General features: G+C 43.3%; 1 protein-coding gene across 11 annotated transcripts in view; it reads right to left on the reverse strand.

Moving 5' to 3' along the window:
• The window catches only part of SUSD6 (sushi domain containing 6), a 95,215-nt gene that overhangs the window by 19,733 nt on the left and 58,483 nt on the right, over positions 1-16,999 (reverse strand). Inside the window, exon 1 of one of the 11 annotated variants that reach the window (XM_079127134.1) lies at positions 9,354-9,869. The exons of the other annotated variants lie outside the window; for them this stretch is intronic. Within the exon in view, the coding sequence (XP_078983260.1) occupies positions 9,354-9,414 (61 nt within the window). The 5' untranslated portion in view covers positions 9,415-9,869. Of the gene's footprint in view, positions 1-9,353; positions 9,870-16,999 lie in introns of those variants that run through there. 11 annotated transcript variants of the gene reach the window in all.

The following is a 16,999-nucleotide window of genomic DNA, read 5'->3' on the forward strand; positions in this document are numbered from 1 at the left end:
ACCAGACCACATCTGAGATCTCTTCTGATATTTGCAAATCTGTCTAGTTGGCTGGGTGGCTGGCCTCACCACCTCTCTGGGGTTCATCTATAAATGCACTGCAATCATATGGTTTCAAACTGAGCACAGGGCATGAGGGGCCAGAGACAACTCTGTCCATGCAGAAGCTCCTTCATTGAGGCAGATTCTTGCCATGGGCTTACAGTGGGCGCAGGAAAGCAGGCATGAATGAGTCCCGTTACTTAAAGAGATACCAAGGCTGCTTCTGTCCACAGTTTTCCCAGGCTTCTGCTTTCCTAACCTCTCACTCCAACAGTCAAAAGTCTAAAACAGGCTGCAGTGAAAGGGAAGTAAGATGACTGCTCATGCCCTTTGCAACCTTCCCCTTATATGAGACAAACCTTCCCAGCAGTCAGACAGGAAGCCCATTGTCCAGCCAGGACCCCTTTTTTCATGAGAACTTCCCACACACCCGAGAGCGGGGACAGGGAGCAGGGAAGCACAGACCTTGTAGCTCAAAACTTTCAGGGTGTGGCACTGGTGCTAGGGGTGGGAGAACACAGGGACAAACCACCAAGGCTTAGGCCATCCTCTGTGGCTCCTCTCAGTCCCCACTGCCATTTTCCTAAGAGAGGCCCAATCCAAGCCCTGCTCTAGGACATCAGCAGTCGACAGGTAGGACTGAACCAGAGTCCACCCATCTTATTTTAGGAGTGGGTTCCCTACTCTCTCTAGCTCACAGCCAGTAGTCTCAGAGCCAGCAAGGAGAAGGAACCATTTTCTTATTGCCACTAACATGGAAGCTCTTGTCACCTGGAGAGAGTCACAAAAATCCTTGGACATTCAGAGAAAAGTGCTTTTCCTCTTGGTTCCAAGGTTCCAAGGCACCTGCTCCAGGATACCTCCCAGAGGTTATCACCAGAGAGGATTAATGAGCAGAACAGGGTAGAGCCTACCAGCACGGGCCAAGCACTGGCTGCATGCTGCTCTCATGGTTATCCACTGTGCAGTTTCAGGAGATCTTCTAATCCTCAGTTTCTTCATTTGTATGTAACAAGAGGGACACAAAAGGTATCTACCTCATTTGGTTGTTACGCAGATTAACTACAATTACACAGGTCAAGTACCTGGAAATGGGTCTGTCGCACACTAAGTGTTCAATAAACAGTAGCTCTATTATTCTTCCTCTGAGTTCCCATAACATCTTCATTCCTCTCTCTAAACTACCAATGTATTAATGTCTCTGCAATTTCTCACAGGTGGCCCTTCTGCCATCTCCCCACTTCCCTACCCACCTACCCATCCATGCTGTGTGTAGGGCAGGACCCTGTTCTGCTCATTTTTGTATGCAAAGTGCTTGGCACATAATGTGGCAGATAATAGATGCTTAATAGAAAAGTGCTATGATTTGCAAAATTTTGCCTACTTGAAAATTGTCTTGTTTGTAACTACAATGGGACACAATAGTTTCTAATTTGAGATGAGTCAATAATAGGCAATGGCAAAGAGAATCCCCTCTCCAGGGTATATCTTGTATTCTCTAAATTGGTATCTAACCATAAAATTACACTTCTTGTAGTCAGATGCAGAGATGCATGTACTTGAGAGGCTGAGGCAGGAGGATCCTAAGGTTAAGGCTAGCCTCGGCAACTTAATGAGACCCTTCTCAAAATAAAAAATAAAAAGGGCAGGGGATGTAGTTAAGTGGTAAAATGCCTCTGGGTTCAATCCAAGAAAGAAAGAATGAAAGCTAGAAGAAAGCAAGCAAGGAAGGAAGGGAGGGAGGGGAAAGGAAAGGAAGGAAATACAGTTCCTAACAGGACTGGGATGCACAGTCAGACAGATGAATATGGTTTGACCCAGAGCCAGTTCTGTAGCCTATCTCTTCTCTGTCTTCTCTGAGCCTTACTCTTCAATAGCAATTCCTAGATTCATGAGTATGCTCTCCAGCATGGAGCTAGAAATTCAAAATAATAAAACTATATGTGAAACTGTCTTGTATCATTCCTAGCATGTACAGGTACTGATAAATTTTTATATTTATTTTCACATAGCAAACTAAACCCTTGTCTCTGATTTTTGGAATGGTGTAGGGCAAAAGCTTTTGGCAAAAACAGAAAAAAGGACTGTTTCAGGAATATCTGAGTATCTGGAAAGGAGGCAGGCAGAAAACCGAGCAAGATGTGCACTTAGGAAGATCTTTCTTTCCTCTGCCCTTACTCCAGGCTCAGCAAGAAACAGCCCCTTCCCGTTTCCCTTCTTGGCTATACAGTCCAGGCTGCTCTCGGCTGACAAATGGCCTCCATATGGCGTGTCAACCTTTCACCTCTCCTTGTTTCTGCAGCTCAGGGACCCCAGGGGAACAGGCTGTGACTGATTGCCCCTCCCCTCCCACTATCATGACTGCTAAAAGGAGGGGCAGGCAGGAGGATAACCTCTTCATCCTGCTGCTCCAAGTCCAGGCCTGGGCCACTCAGTGCTAAAGCCACCCCCATCCTAGTACACTGACCTAAAAAGTATAGCCTATAGCTATTCCCTACCTCTACCCACCAGGAGGGTGGGATGACCACAAAACCAGGGAGCTAGGTTATTACGTGTATGTTAACAAATGTTACCATGCTTCCCTTAAGGGTGCAAGAAGGGTTAAGAGAAGACAGAGGAAGTTCAGTTTTTTCCTTACCAGCAATGGCTACCTGGTCTCATCTCTTTCACCCTATCATCTACAGAGAATGCTCAGCTGTGTGCTCTGTGCCCTCTGATTGCCCCACCTGAAGGAGGACCCCAGTTAGCTGTTCAGATACCATTCAACCTCAGAAGGTAACTATAAACTGATGACAATTAACTGAAGGTTTAGTTTAAACAAGGATTGGATTTCTGGGTACAAAGGTCAAAGTTGTGGTTTAATTTCTAATTCTTCCATCTAACATTAATTCCTCATGCCAAGGCCAGTGCCAAGCATACAAAGCAGGCCTTTAAGAAGGAAACATTTAAGTTTCCAATGGGTGGTAGTGAGGAAGAGAATTAATATATATCACCAGGTACTACAATGGTTCCTCAAAATCATCCTCATGTTCAGTTCTCCCACACTACAAGGAAAGTGGTATAAGACTCAATTTGTTCAGGTGAAGAAACCAAGGCTCTGAAAACTTTACTGATGATTTCCGGTCTCATGGCTACTGAGTAACAGTGTCTGGATTTGAATTTGGCCTTGCCTTTCTCCCTGCCACAGGGGAGCTCCTTGATCACAGATGTTATTGGGCATTTATCCCCAAACCTGCAAATCAGGAGGGCAGGGGACATGGACAAAAGCTGCTATGACTCCTGTCTAGAGAAGAATACAGACTAAGGAGTTCACCTGTGCACACAGGACTTGGTCCATGTCGCAGTGGACTACATTTTCCCAGAGAAGTGAAGGGAAAAGGACCACTTCTTTCACTAATCTCTGCTCACTCCAAAAAGTGGAGATATTTAAAGATCACAGATACCAAAGATGCAATTAGAAGACATGGAGTAATTTTCAGCTGAGAACACAATTTTTCTAAGATGAGTATGTGAAAAGAAGGCTGACACTAAATGCAGAACTGGGATGTGACCTGGAATCGGGGGTGAGCCACTCAGCCACATACAGGATCACTGAGCTTCTCTGCCCAAGATCCAAATAAACAGCTGCTGCCAGGTAGTATCTGTGAGCCAGGCACTGTTTACTTCTCGCAGGTGCTCAAGAGGCCACTGCTACTCACAGAGGCCTGGGCTGTTGTAAAGAATGAAACACTGCTAAACACAGGTTATGGCTGGGCCACAGATCTGCTGAGGCAGTGACCTAACCCTGTAAAAACCACATTTTTGAAAAGCACTCACCAGTAGTAGAGGCACAGAGGTCCAACTGTTCTTTTTTGAACAAAGAGACGAGACTGGGTTTGAGTAGGGTACACAGTGATCCTTACATTCTATGGGGTATATGTTAGGCCTGGGCCGGCCATAAGACAGGGACAATGAATAAAAGGGACAATAAAAGGTTATGGGTACTTTAGTGGTTGGGAGGCAGTGGCTGAAGCTGCCAGGACTACAGGTCTTGTCTGTATCACTGGGATTATAGGTGTACGCCGCTATACCTGGCACTCTTTAATTTCTTACCCTCTAAAAACTGGATATAACTTTCACCCAAAAGACAGTAAAACACATTTACAAGTGTTAATCTAGTTGTCTTTGGGTTTTGTTCGCTTTCTTAACAGTAATTCCTCCATTAAATTGTCAAGTATCTATTGAGCATCTATTATGTGCCAGCGTGGAGCTAGAAATTCTAAAGCAAATTATACAGGGTCTGTCCTTGTAGAGACTTCAGTGTCTCTGGGGGTATTGTTAAGGAGCCCAAACCAAGTTACAATGATATAAATATATAATCATATAATATCTACTTTGTCAATCTTCTAGAGTAAGGAGTACATTTATTCTTCCATTCTTTTGACAAGATTTTACTCAGTACCAAAGCACTACAGTAGACAATAGGAGGATGAAGGAGGAATGATGAAAAACAGTCCCTGGTCCTATTCTCTAAGAGCCTCCTGCCTAGTAAGTGAATATAACAAGAATCAATATGGGTCACTAGAGGTTCTGAAGAAGGATCAACACAATGGGGAGGAGGCCAGAGGAGATGGAAGACATGGTAACAGAACTCCAACTTGAGGGGAAGTAGGACTGTGACCACAGGATAAAGGAGAAAGGGAAGAACAAATCAGTAGAAGATAAAGGCACAAAGAAAGCAGAGAAGCAAGAGATGGTTTGTGGTGGGAAGTAGCATGTTTCCAGGATTAGCAGGAAATAAATGGCAATTTAGAAAATCAATCCGGCACCAGGGAAGGTCCTGAATACAAGGCTAAAGAATGTGAAATCTTGGGTTTCTTCTCCATGAGAGGGGATTGTTAAGGACCTTTCCAGTCCTAAATTGCAAAGCCATGTTATTCATAAACAATAAAATGAAATTCTGCTCTGTAGAAATAATTCTGCCAAAGAAGTCAGCCATAGAAGTCTGCCTGCCTACCTTGGAAACCAGTATTTTTCAATGAAGAAATGTGCTGGTGGGGTAGAGTGGGGAAAGTAAAATGGGGAAATCATGTGTCTTGCAGTACAGATTCATCTTGCTTCTCACGTTTTCCTAGGTGAGAGGGGACAGAAAAAAACAGGAGGAGCTGGTGTAAAGAAAAGGAACACAAAGAGGTCTTGTGATCATTTTCTTTCCCAGGATTCTCTCACATGACAGCAGATGGTCTATCCCTGGAGAACTGGATCCCAGAAAGCAGCTGCTCCCAGGTCCTGGTTCTAACAGCTGGGGTCACAGGTCCTCTATGCACAAGTTGAATGCCAGAAATCAATGGGTTGCATTGTGCCTGCACGCAGAGCTCTCAAATCCAGCCTCACGCTCTATGACTGCCTGGAACAGAGGACTGGGAAAAGTAACACTACACACTTTGAAAGATTGCATTTGCAAATTAGTGGAAAGACAGACTATTATAAATCCAATCGTTTATAAATTACCTTGACTTTGCTAAGAAAGTACTGAGATGCCATTGTTCATGAAATAAGGAGGGGCGAGACAAGAAGGGCAGAACATAATCAGAGGAAAAGTCACTAAACACCTCTGGTTCTCTTTTTCCTGCGCAATGCACAGAGGAGTCTGGCTCCAGCCAAAAAGCAGGCTAAATGTTTCATGTATTAGAAGAGGGATAAGAATCCATAAAATGACGTGTATGTACACAGAGGAGTATAACTGTATGATTACATAATTAGGCATATTAAAGTATTTATACTGCTGAGACTAAAAGCCCCTACTCAAAGGCATTCCACCAAAGTTGAAAGGGGAAAAAGAAAATAGAAAATAAAGCATCTAATTGCAATCTTCCACAAAGCCAGACATCCCCAGCTGGTGCCACAGCTGAATTCTCTTAATTAACATGTTGTAACAGCAATATGAAAGACTCTGTATGCTTATCAACTCCATGCAGTGGCCAGCCAGGCATGGAAGAGGCCTGCTATAATTAGAGATTTTTTTTCCTCTTTTCTATTATAATGGTAACCCAGTGTGGGATGTCAGTTCATTTTTCCTAAAACCTGTGCTGTTTAAAGTACAAACATAATGATGCTATACCCACAAAGTAAGGGACTGAGACTAGAGAATATGGAAGAGTTCACAGTCTTAAGAGCTGGTTTACTTTTTGGTGGTTATTTTCTCTCAACTCCCCAAACTTGAGGCTTTACCTGGTAGAGAAGGCTAGCAATGTTTAAGCAGGCCAGCCTTTCATTTTATTTTTATTTATTTCAAAGCGGGGCAGGGTGTTGTGTATTGGGAATTAAACCAGGAGCACTTTAACACTGAGTTAGATTGCCAGTCCTTTATATTTTGAGACAGGGGTCTCACACTAAGTTACAGAGCTGGCTCCAAAGTTGTGGTCCTCTTGCTTCAGCCTGGGATTACAGGCATGTGCCACCATGCTCAGCTCAGGCCAGCCTTTTAAATAAAAGTCTGTCTCACAGCTTAAAATCACTTAGACATATAAATGTATCTAAGTGGAATAAAGATGACAGACATAATGGAGGGGGACATCAACATATGGAGATACTAGGTCAACATGTAATGTGTCCCAGGAAACAGACTCACAGTTATGGAAGGGTCTTTTACATTTATAAAGAGGGTTTTGTTTTTACACAACTTTTAGCCAGAGTAGAACGTGTTCCAGGAAGTCTCTTCCCTATCCTGAAAAGATCCCTCAAAGTCAAACAATAGATTTGCATACTACATGAAGCTTGTATACTCAGAAAGAAAAAAAAAAAAAATCACAAAATGCCCAATATACCTTGCCTCTGGTGTGTGTGTTCATGCGTGTTACTGGTAACTGAACCCAGAAATACTTTACCACTTAGCTACATTCCCAGCCCTTTAAAAATCTTATTTTGAGGGGGTAGGGATATAGCTCAGTTGGTAAAGTGCTTACCTTGCAAGCACAAGGCCCTGGGTTCAATTCCCAGCACCGCAAAAAAAAAAAAAAAAAAAAAAAAAAAAAAAAAATCTTATTTTGAAACAGGGTCTTGGTAAGTTGCTGAGGCTGACCTTAAACTTGTGATCTTCCTGCTTCTGCCTCCTGTGTCTCTGAGATTACTAAGTGTGCACCACTAGGTCCAGCTTATATCCTGCCTCTTAAAACACTGTAATCTGGGCATGTCTGACATTTTTCTTTCATTGTTTTTTTCCTTCTTCCCAGCTTAGTAGGGCTAGTGACTTGGTCAATGAGTATTCTATACACACTGCCTCCCCATGCTTAATGAATTCCAAAATCTCTCGATTATGTCAACTTTAAAAGACCTACCCTTCTCATAACTACCATCAGAAATTTCATTTTTCTATTTCAACTCAGCCAAATGATTCAAGTCACACAGATGGAGCAGGTGGCATTGTTCAGAGTGTACCACTGGCTGGTAGGCAGCCATAACTCACAACCCCTTAAAAAGTTTTTTTCTCCGTTGCCACTCCAAAGTCCAAATTCATTACAAAGATGACTGTCAATTTACAATGTACCATAGTACAGGTTGTTCCTAAGACAAATGTTTAGAAGTAGACTGTTCTGTTCCAGGTTCCTTCAGAACTCCCTCATAGGTTATTAAATTTAGGGTCCTTAACCCCTTACTTTCCTATCCCCAAAAGGTTCAGAATCATTTTGGAAAACCTAGAGGAAATATATTCTTAGGTAGGCCCACAAGCAAATGAGGATCATGTCCAAGACCAAGAATCTTTGGCACTCAGTGCACAACACCTGTGTTTCAGAGGCCAGGCCTGCATCCAGAGTCCAGAAGTTTGCAGCACTGCACTGAGGGAAGTCAAGCTAGGCAGCACCTGCACAAGCCTGTTACTCAGGGTGACAGCTCATCCCTATTTCCCTAGCCCCTATGCCCTGTTGATGGAAAACAGCTGTCAAACTTGCAATCAGGGCCCTAAAAACTCTTGACAGATGTCTCCAGTCAGATCATGCAGCAGACTAACATCAGTAGCAGAACAGATCCTTCCCCAACCAGAATCAACTTGACCTGTGGTAAACAGAATCAAGGTGCCTCCCCATACTACTCTCGGGCCAATTCATTTGTACTCCCAGTCAAACCCCTGCAAAGCCAAAGGAAATCATCCACCAAGGGCACGCACGAATGCTACAGAGCAACGGACTCTGAACTCTGGCAGCGGCTTTCTCCTTCAACACCTCCCAAGAACCCTCAATCTTCCTAGCTCAGAAAGAGAAAACTAAAAAGTTCCACTGTGACTTCTGCACAATGTGGACAGAGTCACTAAAAGTCAAGCATATTTTAGGGGGACACCCTGTTACTAGATGGTAACAAATACCTCGGAATGGTCTATCAACAATCTAAAACAGCAGCTTTTAAAAAGCTCTGGTCTTCATTAAAGGCAGTAAATAAGGTGAATTCTCAATGCTACTCCTTAGCACCTCTTCTACCATAAGGGCCCCAAACTCCTGGGCAGAGAATATAATAGCTAGCAGTGAAGACCTGGCCCGTCCTGCACCCCAGCCTAGCAATGGGCTGGGCTGATCCCCAAAGAGGAACCACTCACTTTCCAGGGCTTCAGGCCACCCATGGGTCTGCACCAGGCACCCGGGGTGGGCCTATTGGGACTGATAGCCCTGCCCAGGCCCAAGAGCCAGAACTGAAATTGTCATTCATTTTCTGTGGGCAGTACCTTCTGCTGGCATCATTTACTTTCACCACTTCTATGCGAAATTAATAGATCTTGGGATAAGAATAACATGTTTATGCTTGTTTGTTCCCACTGAAAAAATCTCTCTCAATAAAAATTTATTTTCCTAATATTGTTTTTCACCAATAGCAACTGTGAGATACTGTTATGAAGGATACTTTTGACTGATTCTCTTTTATTTTATTTATAATGTAAAGTTACCGGAATTTCTTATTTGAAATTTCAAGAAGGTACAGGGCTCAAAGGGAAGGTCATGCCCCCAAACACTGGCAAGAGTTTAAGGAAACAGCACTCTTTTACTGATCACTAGGTAGGAGGTGACTGGTTATCACAGCATCTAGGCAGCAATCCCTGGCCAATCTCATTCGACAATGACAAAATCAGGCCAGACCCCACTGGGTCCACCAGGAGACATCACTTCCACTTGAAACGGGACCTGGTCACAGCTTTCATCAGGGTGGCCCAACAGCTCATCCTACTCAGCCAGTTACAACCTCTGCCCTCAGAGGAAGTTAGATCCTGTCAGAGAAGCTGGCACAGCCACTGAGACCAGGCTTACCCAAGACAAAAGACAAACGCAGCAGCCTTCCACAGGCCACACCTTTCCAGTGCCTTCCTTCCAAGTTATCTATAGAGCTGGGGCTCCCTCCTGCTGCACGCATGGAGGCATACTCCAATTTACCTGCCTAGGCTAACCTTCCCTCGGAACACATCTTCCTCATGATGCTTTCTTCTTGGAATCTTCTAAAGGCTGTCGGTTTCCTTCTATTGCTCTCAGTGTTTCTGCTGATATGTCTCTCTGCACTTTGGCTTTTTCTACTTCTCCTATATCCAGTTCCACAAAGCCACCACCATTGGTCTTAGCTCAGTCTTCTGGCTCTTATCAGCTCTTCCTTTTTTCTTCTCCTTCAATATCCTCCCACTTTTTCTTCCATCAACTTAAACGCAATCCAAATGCAAGGAGGGATACAATGACCTCTTTTATAGGAATTTCCTTCCTTTCTGAATTAAAACATCCATTTCTACACAATTGAGCACGACACTATGTTCACTGTTTCTAGTGTGAATGGGTCTTGCCTCTTCAGAGTACCATAAATTCCTCAATTCACCATTCTGAGCACATTTAAGGCTCTGGACAAATACCTGATGGAGACTGTATCCAAAAGGGCTGGATCTTTTCATAACATGGAGAATCCAAAGGCTTAAAAAGTCCTTAGCTCTTGTTTCTCAGGGAGTCCCTTCTCCCGCTCTCCACTCATGATCCATTCCTGGCAAACTCTGAGACTTCTGCCTACGGAGCATGCATTCCAGCTTGCATCAAAGCATTGAACAAAGGATTTCACAACACCCCACCCCTGCTGCAGGCTCCAGAGCTCTTGAAGGACACCCTGTTTAAACAAGAGGTACAGTATATTTTTGGGAAATGATGAAGCAACTTCCCATAAGAGGAAAGAAAAAATCCCCCAAGTACAAAAAAGTCTTCTTGGAAAACCAACAGAACAGCTTTCCTGCCAGGGTAGAGAGAAAGGAATTCATATCCAGGCCCTTAGTCCCTGGCAAAGACTGTAGTGTAGGGAAGGAGAGATGAGGCTGCAGGGGATGGAGGCGGCTCCCTACTGCAGATGTGAAACTCTAGCTGCCAGAGTTCCAGCCCCATCAAATGCTGCATTTGATACTGTCTAAGGTGTGCCTGGGAGGTTAGCCCCCTACTTTTTTCATGACAGATATGATCTAGAAGTTGGGTGCAAAGGCAATCGCATTTTAGATATCTCAGAGCACTTGCTATTTAAAAACCACTTACAGGGTTGGGGATGTAGCTCAGTGGCAGAGTGCTTGCCTAGCATGCATGAGGCACCAGACTCAACCCCGAACACCACAAAATAAGTAAGTTAATAAATAAATACAATTGCACAGTGACTCCATTAGAGAATGATAAAATCCTTTTGCAATAATCACTCTCATTAAAAAAAAAAAAACTGGGGGGAGCGTTAATTTTAAAGTGCTTCATACATTTGGTTTGATTATGAGGTTTATTTTCTCACATACATCTTGCCTGCATTCCCTCCCTGCAGGCAAGATATGCTGAAAGGCAGTTTATAGGATGTTTACATCCACAAAAAAAGAAATCCCTTTCTCTTGCAACTACTAAAGAAATGGGTTACAAAATGACAGGGGTCAATCGTTTAAAAGGAATTTATGGGGAAGAAACTTGTGGGAGGAGGAGTAGAAATGTACCAGCTTTTTGAGTTTCAGAGTAGGGGACAAATGCTAGGGTAGAAGGATAAAATTCATATCATTCCACTCAAAATTCAAGGCATATCTAACTATTCCTCATATTTCACTTTTAAAGCCACTACTAATCGAATATTACAGCAACACTGGCAGTACTCTTCAAGTGGAAAGCAAGAAAAACAACAGCCACAAAGGAGTTTTTCAGGAGGACCTATGTTTCAATAACAGTCAACACCGAATTAAACCTGGTAACATAGCACTTGTGAAGGTTCAGACTCCACTTCTTAGGCATATACCTGTCTCTTGAATACAGAATTCATATCCATCAAGACTGTTTGTGTGGACTAAAAGGCGAAGTGCAACAGATCAAATCCTTTCTTTTCCCTAATCACAGAGACAGGAGAGGGTAATTTTCCCTTCCTTTCATTGTCCTACTTTCCCCAACTATATTACAATGACCATTCTCAAGAACTAACAAAAGATGACAAAGAACACTAATTCTTTCTTTGATATAAAGGTCAGTCTCCAACAAACTCCCCTTAAGGGCCCTCCCCTTCTTCAGCCCACCTTCTTACAGAAGCCACTTAGCCTGTGACTACTCAAACAGAAGCCTTCTTTCTTCAATTTCATGTGAATATCTGCTATAAATCTCTTTCAAAAAATTTAAGTTAACCGGCCTAATTTGCATGTCTAACAGATTTCCAGGGCTAACGAAATTTTGCTTTTTAAGGCTACAGGAGAAAAACAGAGCACCATCCAGAGTTCTTTCCCTGAGCAGGATCTTTCTGCAGGCAACATTAACATATATGCAACTCATATGCCACTTTTGAAATATGCCAGGTGCCCAATTTATTATTTTTCTAAATGAGTAATAAGTGAATTGGTGGTGGGGAAGGGAAAGGACTAGGTGTTTCCCTCAGCCTGTTCAGTGCATTCTCTTCCTGCAGGCAAGATATGCTGGGAGACATTTATTACCATGCATACATCAGCTCCTTAACCACTAAAAGAAATCCCCTTCTCTTGTAGCTACCAAAGAATTGGGTTGCATATGACAGGGACCAGTCCTTTAAATAGAATTTATGGGGAAGGAACTTGTGGGAAGGGGTAGAGATGTATCAGCTTTCTTCCGCTAACAAAGCCACAAATGAAACAAAGACAGAAATTAACTCTAAGGCTTCATTTTAATTGGAAAGGCTGAGTCAGTGAAGAGACTAAGGGAATTATCCTTTCAGAGTTCATTTTTGTAGAGTTCTGTGGGATCTGAGAGACAAAAAGGAGATCCCCAGTAGACAACTGGGGAGCAACAATGGAGCTGAAGGGAACAACATAAGCAAAGCACTGGGGGCACATGCCATGGTAGAGAAAGTGAACGACGAGGTGCCTGGGTAGAAAACTGAAAGCACAGCTAAGGTCATGTTCCTACACTGTACAGACCATACCCTAAGTCTCACAGTGAGAACTGAGGTTGTCTTCTTTTGTTTGTATCATGACAAGTCTGAGATTTTGAGTTATTCTGGCAACATGGCAGAAGGCAGATTTGTGGAGAGAGGGATGGAGAAGATGCTGGAGACAGAAAAACCAACAAGAGAAATGAGACATCTTGGATATTAGCAATGTTATTTTTATTTGGAGGGGGGCATCACTTTATACCTCTGACCGTAGTTAACAGCTGATATCTGCCTGCCCACCCAACACTTCAGCATAGACACCACCAAGAATAAGAGTACTAAGGCCTCTAGAGAAACCATAGCATGGCCTAAAGAGATGGTTCATATTATTTATTCCTTTTTAGAGCCAAAAAAGGAAAAAACACAAGAAAACAAGAGTTACAACCATGAACACACAGAAAGACAGACAACCTCAGGGACTACAGGCCTTAAGGTCTCTGTGTAGTTACTGCTCTACTGGAATCTCACCTCTGCATTTCCACCCAGGCCCAGAGGAAGTACTAGGGACATACTCAGTACTAGGATAGTGTCAGGCAAACCCTGGATAATCTAAAAATGTTGGGAATAAATGTAGGTGATGAAGCTTGCATAGCGACACACATCTGCAATTTCAGATACTTGGGAGGCTAAGGCTGGAAGATCACAAGTTCTTGCAATTTAGCAGAACATTGTCTCAATATAAAAAATAAAAATAAAAAAGGGCTGGGTTTGTAACTCAGTGGTAGAGCAACCCTAGTTTTCATTACTAGTAACCCCTTCCCCACCAGAATAGGGTGATGCAAAGTCTGCACATATACTACTTGGGACAAGAAAGAGTTCTCATGGGATCCCCCCACTGCTGCCACCTTAAGCACACCAAGAACCAAGTAACCTTGCAGGAAGGAGCAAGGTAAGCGAGACTAAGGACCCAAGTGGGTATGAACTTAAGTACAGCAATAGTCTCAGCTACTGGAAACACTACCCAAGCCAGACATTAAAATCAGCTTCAAACCATTCTGCAGTAAATGAAGAAATAGTGCAGTATCCAGCTGGGTCAGATTAAAGCAGGGTGGTGGGGGAAATGAGGAACAGTTAGGATTTCAAATTACTGCTAACAGGAGGGTGTTCAGAAGAGAGGAAATTAATGGAATCATCAAAAGGCCTGTGCTTTTACTTAAAATGAATTAACTCAATCTCAGTCTTTCCCTGTTTCAACAAAGACCTCAGGCTAGTCAGTGCTTGAGCTGCCTCAAAGCTGCCCAGTCTGGATCAGAGAGGCTAAGTGACAATTAACGATGGCTGGGAAATTTTCCTTCTGCTCTTTCAGACGCAGGCAGGAAAGACAAGGCCAGACAATGGTTCTGAGGCATAGCCTGCTAATTCCGCCAAGCCAGGAGTCCTTTAGCTTGCCAATACAAATGCTGTCAGGTTCCAGCGGGAAATAAACGCAGAATATGGGATTAAACTTGACCTGCAGAACAGGAAACTCCCCCAGGACAAAACATTCTGTAACTCACAGCTACCCTGGATGAAGTGGGCAGGAAAGAGAAGGGAAAGAAGACTGAGAGCCCCAGAGGGACCCTTCACACAGGTGACTTACGCAGGGGTCTTTGGTCATCACCTTGTGTGTGCCAATCCCTAACACACTCAACACACATGGACAGCTCTGCCAGAGTGCTGAGGAGTTAAGATGAGTGCAGAGGAAGGAGAACAGGGGAAGGATGAACAGGAGGAGGCAAACAAACGAACCATGTTAAGAAGAGAGAAACTGCAGGAAAGAAAAGGAGATGCTCGGATACAAGCCCCTATTCTGTCAAGGCATACCAAAAAAGAACCAAGCACTATGCCAGGCAGCAGAGAATGTCAAATAACAATCCTGGGCATCCTGCACAGCGTGTGTGGTCTTGCAGTGGAGTGTGATGATCCTGAGTAAAGAAAGGGACAGGGAGAGGCAGGTATTAGGGAAGCAGCAAGCTAGTCTTGGGATAGAATTCTGATATGGTACTGCTTACCAACAGTTCTCACCCAGAGAAACAATTAAAAGCAAGTCACAAGCAACCAGAAGTTCCTGGCCCTATGGGGGAGGAAGCTGTCTTAGCATTAAAGAGCCCAGGGCATCATCACCCTTGAGCAAAGTAAGGTACTCACTGGGGTGGTGCTGGGGCTGATGCCCAGCTCAAGCTCCTGTTCTTCATACCACAGAGACAATGCTGAGAACAGGCTCCCTAAAATCGTCTTTTAGAGCTCACTGCTGCCTAGCAGGTAAGTGGAGGGAGGGGACGCCCAAGGTGATCTAGCCCAGAAGCTAACCACGTCTGGCTCCTCTCTATAGGATAGTTCATAAGTACCAAATCACCCTGAAAAGATAAGGGATGGACCTGCCAGATTCACACTAAATCATCAGCCTTTTTCCAGGTTTATTTTATTTATTTTTTTATTGTAAACAAATGGGATACATGTTGTTTCTCTGTTTGTACATGGCGTAAAGGCATACCATTTGTGTAATCATAAATTTACATAGAGTAATGTTGTTTGATTCATTCTGTTATTTTTTTTCCCTTCCCCCCACCCCTCCCACCCCTCTTTACCCTCTATACAGTAGTTCCTTCCTCCATACTTGCCCCCCTCCCTAACCCTAACTCTAACCCTAACACTAACCCTTCCCTCCCCCCCATTATGTGTCATCCTCCACTTATTAGTGATATCATTCGTCCTTTGGCTTTTTGAGATTGGCTTATCTCACTTAGCATGATATTCTCCAATTTCATCCATTTGCCTGCAAATGCCATAATTTTATCATTCTTTATGGCTGAGTAATATTCCATTGTATATATATACCACAGTTTCTTTATCCACTCATCAATTGAAGGGCATCTAGGTTGGTTCCACAGTCTGGCTATTGTGAATTGAGCAGCTATGAACATTGATGTGGCTGTATCTCTGTAGTATGCAGATTTTAAGTCCTTTGGGTATAGGCCAAGGAGTGGGATAGCTGGGTCAAATTGAGGGTCCATTCCAAGTTTTCTAAGGAATCTCCACACTGCTTTCCAGAGTGGCTGCACTAATTTGCAGCCCCACCAGCAGTGTATGAGTGTACCTTTCTCCCCACATCCTCGCCAACACTTGTTGTTGCTCGTATTCTTGATAATCGCCATTCTAATTGGGGTGAGATGGAATCTTAGGGTGGTTTTGATTTGCATTTCTTTTATTACTAGAGATGTTGAACATTTTTCCATATGTTTGTTGATTGCTTGTAGATCTTCTTCTGTGAAGTGTCTATTCATTTCCTTAGCCCATTTTTCCAGGTTTAGAATTAGGTTGGTAACTTGTAGCTTCCTATTCTGAACCACCTCTCTCTTCACTGAATATAAGATGCCATCCCTCTGTCCCCACCTTATCAAAATTTGCTCTAAAATGGTCAGAGAGGTTTGTGTAAATTATGAATTGTGTAAACTGGTAATTACTAAAGTGTGGTCCTCAGAGTGCAACAGTCATTGCTGCATTTCTATTGAATTCTCTACCAAGTTCTTCTAATAAGAACCCAGTAGAAATGTAAATTTTCAAACCTCATCCAGATCTCTAGAATTTTAAGCCTGGGAGCCCACATAGCTGCCACTGGAGAAAGGAATAGCTTCTTGACTCGGCATATCCTTCACCTGCTCCCAGGCTTTAAGATCTTGTGCAAGAAAGCAAGCAAGGTAAATGGAAGTGCCCTTTAACCTTGGCCAGAGGCTAGAAAGCATGGGTTGGAGGAAAGTCCTGACAACCCCAAAGTTATATGAACAAAACAGAACTCTCCATGCTAAGCTAACTCCAGGCTAGTGAGACCAGCCTCCAGAAGAATCACAGGTAGGTTGATGGGCCTAGGAAGGCTGGCCTGAGGTCCATCTGCCTAAATCCCATCCTGCCAAACTGGGCTATGTACTTGTTCTGCAGCAAGACTGGCTGGACCAGACCCTCAAGGAGGTTACCGCACACATTCCCATTTCACCACTGAATCTGCTGTGGGTCCCCTGACTTGTCCAGCCTAACACAGCAGAGTTAAGAAGTACACCAGGGTCCCATTTGCCCCTCTGTTCTTTGTCACATATTGACTTTTCTTGGCCTTCTGCTTTTCCAGCTCATTTCCAAAAGGATTTCTGTGGTTTCTTAGAGGAGAATGAACTTCAGTCTTCCAGGTCACTAAAAACTCTGGCTATGACACCCTCCTTTTTAATGATCCCTCCCTTTCTCCTCTTATCATCTTTACTCCCAGAAATAAGGAAATCATTACATTTGGAAATCTACACTCCAGATAGAGACTCCAAATATTTGGGATGCAAACTCACTCGAGATTTGGGACTCTGTTGAAAATTTGGTCTAATCTTGTATACAAAGGGGACAACTGAATACCAGCATCCCACCCAAGAATGGACAGTGGATTAATCAGTTAGTGTTAACCAAGTGCTTTGAGTAACTCAGAAAAGAGATGCTGATGTTAAAAAAAAAAAAAAAAAATTATAATAATCACTTCCACTGGAATATACTTTCATTGATTATTAAATCAGTACACACACACACACATATATATATATATATATATATGTCT

The sequence above is a fragment of the Sciurus vulgaris genome, assembly GCF_902686455.1.
Source record: "Sciurus vulgaris genome assembly, chromosome: 2".
In the NCBI taxonomy this organism is placed as follows: Eukaryota; Metazoa; Chordata; class Mammalia; order Rodentia; family Sciuridae; genus Sciurus; species Sciurus vulgaris.